Source organism: Ziziphus jujuba, chromosome 10 (genome assembly GCF_031755915.1).
Source record: "Ziziphus jujuba cultivar Dongzao chromosome 10, ASM3175591v1".
Lineage (NCBI taxonomy): Eukaryota > Viridiplantae > Streptophyta > Magnoliopsida > Rosales > Rhamnaceae > Ziziphus > Ziziphus jujuba.
In genome coordinates, this window is record NC_083388.1 from 28,275,600 (window position 1) to 28,284,516 (window position 8,917).

Genomic DNA, 8,917 nt, shown 5'->3' on the forward strand with positions numbered 1-8,917 from the left:
ATCTTCCCACAATATGATAGAGGATGATGGTGTGGAGTATAAGTTTTCAACAACTTCAATAAAGAAATAATGAATTAGTAAATGCCCTTATTAAAATTATAAGAAATGATGCAATCTGCTTTCGGTTTGAATGGTTCCAGTGTCACGATCTGATGACAGTGATAGCCAACTTCATCGGATGAAATGGACCTAGCACTATGTCACTGTTCTTTGTGAGAAGAGTTAAATTAATTAATACATTGACGACCATTTGCTAATATCTTGTGTTCTTAATTTCAATTGCAAATTGAACTCCTTTTTTTATCCCTTTTTTCTGTCACATCTCTTATTTTCAAGGACCATCATCTTCATTTCTTTTTTCCCTTTTTTTTTTTTTTTTTTTTTTTGGGTGAATATTTCTTTTTTCCTTTTAGCTGTTCCAGGTAGATTGAAGACGGTAATGTCAGTCCAAACCATCTTGGCTCTTGGCTTTTGGGCTTAGGTTAAGGTCACTCAAGAACTTCATATATATCGAGTTCGGCCCGGAGAATTTTTGTCCAATAGCCTTAGATGGGCTTTGTCTGTAAAGTGACATGTTGGACAGGAACTCATGTTCCAAGCCACCACCAGCTTCAGAACTGTTTTACTGCATGCTTCCAAAGCAACAGTGAAAGAGCAGACGATGGGTCTACCTTTCACACTCTGGTTTAAATAAGCTTACTACACTTCAGCAGTGAAGAAGTTTTAAAACAGAGGTATAAAATATTCTCTCCAGTTCACCCTTCCACTTTGCTTTCTTTATCCCATATTGTTCATATCTATTGATACATTGAATAATCGGAAGAACATGCATTGGGTTAAGAGCCTCCCTCAGACTCCCATAACACCTTCACTTTATCATAGAAAAAAGGGCAAACTTTCTTTTTGAATCATCACTTAAGGACAACTGAACGCCAAACAAACAAAAATAATCATCTTCCTTCTCTTTCCTACAAAAGATTGTCTTTAGACATTGGGACCTTCCCCACACATGATCTAGGCCATCATTTATGTTTTCCCTTATAACTTGATTTAACGAACGATTGAAGTAGTTGCAACTCTCAACATACACATCATATGCTTTTGGAAATCCTAGGATGCCTCGAAACCCATGTTTTATATATATATCCAGTATTGCACGGAAGCAATGAAAAATTGAAACAAGCAAATCTACATGCTTGATTACAATAAACAATAGTTTCAACATACGAATTTAAAAGCAGGCTGCAATTTCATTGAATTTAAAGTACACATAATCAAGATCATTTACCACCAATCAAAAGAAACAATAATATCTCCAATAGGGATGACATGGATCAAATGCGGTGGAGGCGAAAAGTTGTTTTTACAACATGCTGTCTGATCTAGCAGGCAACCTCCTAAAGAAGTTGAGAGGAACTGATGGAACTCTCTGGCGGAATCTGGGATGCCTTAAAACATAAATTCCTATAAGAAGGCCAACAACTTGGAATGGTGTCACATAGAGAACAACTGCAGCAACTAAACATAGAATTACAAACAGAGTGGTCGCTCTTGGGTCTCTCCAACTCAGCAGGGACTGAAACCTTTCCCCTTGTGTTGCCAAATCCCCAACCACCGTCTGAACCCTTCCTGCTATACTTCTCAGCCGGTCGTATCTCATCCTCACAATATCTGATGACTTGGAAGTTGGGAATGTGTCGAACTCTTCATCTAGCTCATCGGGATGGGCAGCATCTGCATGAGATAGCCGTGTGTCCATGTGAGAAGGGTGTCTTGGCCTCCACCGGAAGTTCCAAATCCCAATCAAGAAAAGGTAGAGAAAAATTGTGGGAAGTATTAGCTCAGGGTAAAGAACCAGTATTATGAAAAGGATGTGGATTAAAATGGTTGTAAGAGGATTCTTCCAATGGCAAATCTGATCAAACCATTTCCCAACTGCAATCAAGCCACTTAGGACTCCCATTATTCTGAAAAAGTTAGCCTTGCTTCTCCTCATACTCCACATGTGTGAATCCACATCTAGCATATACTCCACAACTTCTTTCCTCAACGGTGGCTCTGCCCGGCTCAGCCTCATGGAGACAATCTGCATTGCTTGGTGCCTCAAGTTGTCAAGCTGAATTACAGACAATGGATGAATGTAGTGCATTTTGGGCAGTAATGGGTGTGAATACATGTGCAACATGTTGATCAAAGATGAGCAAGTGAACCTAACTGCTAGCTGAACTTCACCCATTTTCTTCACTCCTGAAGGCTGCAGGACAATGAGAGGATATGAATGTGTGTAAACCCGGTCAGCTTCAAGTGTCGATAGACGAATCCTCACCTTCCCAATTCTTAAATCCTTCCCATCTCCATGTATATGGCCATTGTCAAAAACCCCAACTGTAATGACAGTGCATGGATCAAAAACTTCCCATGTGTACTGCTCATTCCACCTTGGAGAGGAGCTATCAATAATTGTCCTTGTGCGTACCCATTTCTGTCCGTATTTAGCAACACAATAAGCATCTGTGGTTCCCCGGCCATCTTTGGTCTTCAACGGCATAAGTCCCATGGCACTTATAACTCCTAGCTCGAAAATCCCAATGCTTGGCCTCCACAGTTGCTTTGCCGTTGGCCTAAGGTCACTACTATAGTGTGTTGATTCATCCAAAACATGATACCCACCATCCAAAGACAGCCTCAAATGAATCCTGCTTGCAAATTTGGTCTCCTTCTTCTCCCCATCTACGATTACATACTTCTCAAGATTAAACCACCTAGTGTTCACAGGCTTATGGTCCAGCCTCCTCTGTATATTTTGTAAAGGAATCATACACTTGCCCAAGACTTCATCTTTGCCCTGTCCCACTCTATCTTCCACAGTGAGGATCAAGGGTTCCTCAAATGGGTCAGCAGCAACAAACATCAAATCCTCATTCCACATCGGATTAACACTTTTACTTTGTGATGTTCTAGTCCTCACTGCCTGATTTCCGAGGATAACCTTCACAAAAACTTCTGGATACCTGCTCTTATCACTAGGTACCAAGTCTTGGGCTTCAATCACATTTACCCTCACATACCATAGCTTTGGGGAAAGGTATACCTTGGATCGAATCTTGTTAACACCTTCAGTGCCAACTGAGGCAGCATCAGAATGCCATGCATCCGAAAATGCCTCATCCGCTTGAGTTCCCATCCAAACAGCCAGCATTATCTCTCCTTTAGCCTTGTCCCCCTTCCGGTCCTTCAACATATACCACTGCGGTGCCAAGGGGCTATCTGGCGGTACCCGTTTCGGAACTTCATTGAGTTCAAATATCACCTTTCCAATGAAATCATCCACCACAAAGTCCTTATCCTTCACGACCACTTCCAAAACTGAAGCTTGAATCCGCTCTTTAGAGAAGGCAAAAACCTGATTCCATTGAGGGTTAGACTTCTTCTCAAAATGCTTAGTAACTCCCTTGTAGTTTCCAAGTTTTATTTCAACATAGGGATCACAACTACCGGTGACATCTCTTCCAGGTAAATCCTTGGCTTTGACCACTCGGACATAAAGGTATTGCATTTGCTCAACAAGATCATAGGTGCATGAAAGCTTATCACCTGTCACAGTAGAACCTGCACCGATATTCGGTGAGGTCTCCTTTAAAGCGAAATCCACAGCCTGGGGAGTCTTCTGCATTTTCTGGTTTAAATGAAATGAACTACAGTGTATGAAAGAGATAGCAAATGGTTGGAAAACAAAGAAAAGTATAGGTCAAACAACAAACTCTAAAGCGAAATATATGGCTTTTGGGAAATTTTCATAGGCCTTTTGTACTAGGCCTCAGAGGAACTTATCTGATGAAGAATATATGGAAGATAAGCTCTAATTAATAGGAAAAGAGACTAAAGAATCGAAAACCATTCTATAATTTACAGTAACAGAGTGATGCAGGGCTTCTCTGAATGATCTAAACAAGAACTCATAACCTGCAGAAACCAAATAGAAACATAAATCAATAAAGAACCAAAAGTTCAAGAAAAAAGGAGAAGAAAATGAAGAATAAAGAAAGCAGAGCTCTGATGTTATACTTTTTTCTTTTTTTTTTTTTTTGGTTTTTTGACTATTTTGGGTCATGGGAGAAATTAATGATTTAATTTTTAACTAAACTAAGGCGTACGTTAAGTGTTGTCGAGTATTATCACTAAGCATACCCGGTTAAGCAAGCCCCTTTCTTTCCTGTTTTCCATGCATTTTCTCAGCAACCAAATAGAAAAATATACAAAGGAAACGAAGTAGAAAACATGAAGTAATGCAGTTCGTATAACATATACTTCTAAGAAAATGGGTGAATAGCTTGTATTTCACAACTCGGATCTAGCATCTGGTAGGAAATGAACAATGAAGCCCAAAACAAGAAGCAAGCTAAAGCTTCAAGTAAACTTGATTATTAACTTCAACATCAGCAACTGCAACTAATACTACTGCTGCTGCTACTACTACGTATGGTGAACGAAACCAAGTTGTCAACAACTACTTAAACCAACCGCAAGAAAACTTCAAAAGAAACATTTTTTTTAAACTTACACAAGAAATACCGACTTTCCAAGTACACAACAAAAATAAAAAATAATGATAAGATAGAGAGAATTAAACTGACCTCAGGCACTTTTGTAAGAGAGAACCTTCTTCAAGGTGTAGCAATGGAATAAACTATGAATAATGTTGAAAATAAAAAAAAAAAGTAGAGTTTGAAAAAAGTGGAAACTTAAAACTAGCAGAAAAGAGTGAACTGTGATTCAGAAAGTGTGTGTGTTTGTGTGGGGCTATCTGTGAAAGACTGAAATCTCTCCACAGACTATAAAGAACCTACTCACTGCCAACTTTTTTTTTTTTTTTTTTTAACCCTTTTTCACAAAATTTTTATTTTTGTTCTTTTTCTTTTAACTAATGCACAATAGGGCAGCAAATCGTGGCACACGTGTGAGGATTGTGATCGGTTTGGGTACATGCCCGGACGGTTGGTTTGGTTGGAGTTAGAGTTGGACTCATGTTTCTGGACACGAGAAATTGCTTCTTGTCTTATTGGTTCGATCACTCATGGGTCACTTCTTTGTTTTTTTTTTTTTTTTTTTTAAAAAAAATTCCTCAAGAGAGTCACTTATTTGCTTAAAATCTTGATTAGATGGTGAACATTTTGGATTTACGTGACCCAAAATGGATAATTTATGAATGTTTCTTTGGTGTTGTGTCATCATATTTATGAAGAAATTGATTAATAAAAAAAAAAACATTTCTCTTTTGTTAAGAGCAAAAAAATAAATGCATCTACTTTATGATCTGAAAAAAGCAACCTAATTTAATAATGTTTTATTTATTTCATGACATGTTTTTCATATGCATTATAATCTAGTTTACAAAAATAAAAATTTGATGTATGCAATGCAAATTTGATCATAAGAAATTCTTACAAGCAAAACTATTTAAGACGTTAGAGATGAAGTCAATTGTCAAACCATTGCAAATGGTTAACCCAACATTTGGTATTACTATTTTTACTAAAATTATCAAATGAAAAAAAGGAATAAGAAAAGTGCCCCAAGGACCAAGGGAGAGAGTAATAGTATAGATGGGTCAAATGGGTAAGCATGATCCTAAACCCGACCCGTCGCTTACAATATGTCGTCTCAAAAATCTCAGGAATTAAACGAGCTCGTCAATTATACGGAGTACGGCTTGATATCTGTGTGCACCAGCTGTAACTCTTTAAGTTGTCACATTTCATATAGAGGACAGAGTGCAATTATTCACTGCTTTTTAGTTCCCACGCAATCATCCATGGATCAATGAAAATATGCCAAGTGGCATTCAGAATTGTCACCCCCACATGATGTATTTTTATTTTTTATTTTTTTTTCCTCCTGTTCAAAGGTATATTGGTCTTTCTACTCGTGAAAGATCAAAGTGGGCAGTTGCAATGTTTCAAAAGTTAAACAAGCCGTAGAAAATTGAGCCCCTTCGTGGGCCGTGGTCTGTGGAACTCTGTTTTCCATGGTTTTTCTAAAGAGCTAGGAACACGCGCACACACAGTGATTAGACGAAATGTGTGGTATAAGCGATACATAAAATTATTGAATATATGAAATTGTAAAAGAGAGCGCGTAGGTTGAGAGTGAGAGAGTGGGTCAAAGTGTGAGCCTGCCTGTTTTCGGAATTTTACAATGCTTGATTACTTGGTCAAACGTGATGTTGGTGCTGATCTTTTTGGTTTTTAGTGTTTTGTTTGACGGATTTGCCACTCCTCCCAAATCTTTTAAGTCTCTTAACCACGTACCTCGTGTCTGTAATCTCTCTTTCTCTCTCAACTCACGCACTTCATGATTATTGTGCCAAATTCCCGATCACCAATCCAATCCTCTCTTCTCTTTTTAGTTTTTTTTTTTTTTTTGGGATCAAATTCTCTCTTTTAATTTTTTTGTTTGTGGATTTTAAACTATTTTTAATGTAAGCATCTTTAAAACTGACAGAGAGATGTCTTATTCAAGAATGTGAACCACATATACATTCGTTTACTAAGTCAATTATATTATTTATAGAATTTATTCAATTTAGATGAGGTATGTAGTTTTCTTTTTTCTTTTTTCTTTTTTCTTTTTTTCTTTTTTTTGATGCATTAATGAGGCATGTTGTAGTTTAATTAATTCATATGGGTTTCAATCCAATGAATTGAGTGCCATTACCTATTGGATTTCTGTTCATTTGATTGGTTCTTTCTTGTCAATTTTCACAATTTGTTTTTTTACACGTCTCTGTAATATTTTTATTGTCCCTAGTTTTCATATATTGTTAACAATTTTAATTGCAATTTCAGGCATCTCGTTATACATTTAAATGTGAAGTTTTATCAACAAAAACAGGTTTCCCTCATGCTAGCTATATTTGCTCGAAGACATTTGGAAATCCAAATAAAAATGAAGTCATTTTCACAGCAAGTTCTTTATATTGGTCATACTCAATATCACCAAAATTCAACAAGGGGTTTGGGGGGGTTCTAATGGGACCAAAATGGAAAACAACAGGTATCTTCCTGCATTTATATATCATCAATGACATTCATGGTTTGAAAAGGAAAATAGCAAATTAAGTTTGGTCCACTCCTGCTTTTTCAACAGCAGTTGAGCAATATTTAATGAAGAAAGAATTATTGTGGGCTAGCTCCATTTCATAAATCTTTACAACTCCCAAGTTATGGTTTAGCGATTGACGATTAGGTTGGGTAGCTGCCATAACTGGGAACCATTACTCAACTTTGGCTCGGTATTGTTTTAACAAACAGGAGAATAACAAGTACACCAAAATGCATAAAAGGATGAAAAAGTAAGAAAATATAAAAAAAAAAAGATGAGAAAAAAACGATTTGTGTTCGGTAGAAAGGAGAGAAGAGACAATAAAGACATTCCATATTAAGGGAGTAGTGTTATGAAGTGCACTAAATCGTGAAAATTCACTACTAGGCTTTAACCTTTAAGCAGTTTCCATATGGCAATATGTTAGACCCGCATTCCTACGTGGAAAATGGTAAATGGCAGAGCAGTGAAATTGATTTGAGATGAACACCTTTAAATAATATCAAAGCTCTCAAATAAATTTATCAAAATATAATATATATATATATATATACACACACATTATGTTTGAATATTTAAATCGTTTAGATTTAATTATATTTATGATTTTAAAAATTTATTTATGTTACATTCATATATTAATCAATAAAATATTAATATGTAATATTTAATATACATCTTGTTAAATTTATTTCGCGTCTCTGTCAGTGCTCTTTTACTATTTAACTTGATGTAATTGAAATAGGTGTCACGAAGACAATGTGCCATTAATGCAGCCCACATGCATTTAAGTCATGCTATGCAAAGCCAATAACAAGAGTGGGAATTTTTGTTGTGCCACCTGATTTATGGCAACTTTAACTTGGCAGTGCAGTAAGAATCTTTTTAGAACCAATTGAAATTAGAGACTGAAGGACCAACTTCTCTGCACAAACAAAACATTTTCTGTGCACTGCTGCAAAATCAACTAGTGTTTGGCCACTAGTTTAACATGTTTTCTGCTTTATGAACTAGCTATGCCATAGACCACATAGAACAGCTGAAAATGAGTTTTTACAAATGAATACTTGGAATTGGAATGAGGATAATCTATACTTTCTATCTAGTAAAGACGTAAGTTCTTTTTCTTGACAGCACGCAGAGCCTAGTTAGACATGGAAAATATGAAATTTAACTTTTACTTGGGACTCTTTCTCTACCAGGTAGAGAGTTTCAACAACACCTCATTCACTTGCTGTAATTTCCTTTTATCATGTACGTTTGCTTTACCAAAAAAAATAAAAAAATAAAATAGCTTTGCCTTACCTAATTCATTCACCAAAATAAAAATAAAATAAAAGAACAGTTTGATTCAATGGTTCTTTTGCAAGTTGCAGTGGAAGGTGCACGGTGCACCATGCTGCTTCTTTGCCGTGTAGAGATGAATTAGCTCAAGAATTTAATGATACACGTCAAAATTTATCACCAAACTGGCCCATTTGCACCAACTCTGCCATGTGATAATTCATCTCATCAATCAAGTTTCATAAGTTGAAGATGGGGCTGAATCTTTACAGGAGTCCCCAGATCATCTACCACAAAATTTCCCCCCCTTTTTCATGACATAAACCGTAGTCCTTTTTCTTTTCTTTTCTTTTCTTTTCTTTTCTTTTCTTTTCTTTTCTTTTCTTTTTTTTTTTCCTGAATCACAAAACTTTGGTAATTGTTAAATCTTAAAGTATGATGCATCTTTTATAATTTAAGTGTTGCAAAATTCATATATATAATTATAACTTCGACTAATTAAACTGATTAATGACATATATGAGTAACAAAA

General features: G+C 36.2%; 1 protein-coding gene across 2 annotated transcripts; it reads right to left on the minus strand.

The window, feature by feature from the left end:
• Positions 1-1,230: 1,230 nt before the first annotated feature.
• Positions 1,231-4,852, minus strand: LOC107406355 (multiple C2 domain and transmembrane region protein 5). Of its 2 annotated transcripts, none has more exons than XM_048469290.2 (2): positions 4,635-4,852; positions 1,231-3,963 (listed from the first exon to the last, which is right to left on the minus strand). In XM_048469290.2, the coding sequence occupies exon 2, from the start codon at positions 3,671-3,673 to the stop codon at positions 1,364-1,366; it is 2,310 nt and encodes a 769-aa protein (XP_048325247.2). In that variant the 5' UTR covers positions 3,674-3,963; positions 4,635-4,852; the 3' UTR covers positions 1,231-1,363. The 2 variants fall into 2 exon arrangements, with proteins under 2 accessions (XP_048325247.2, XP_024925184.3); XM_025069416.3 differs by lacking the exon at positions 4,635-4,852 and adding an exon at positions 4,189-4,582.
• Positions 4,853-8,917: the final 4,065 nt, after the last annotated feature.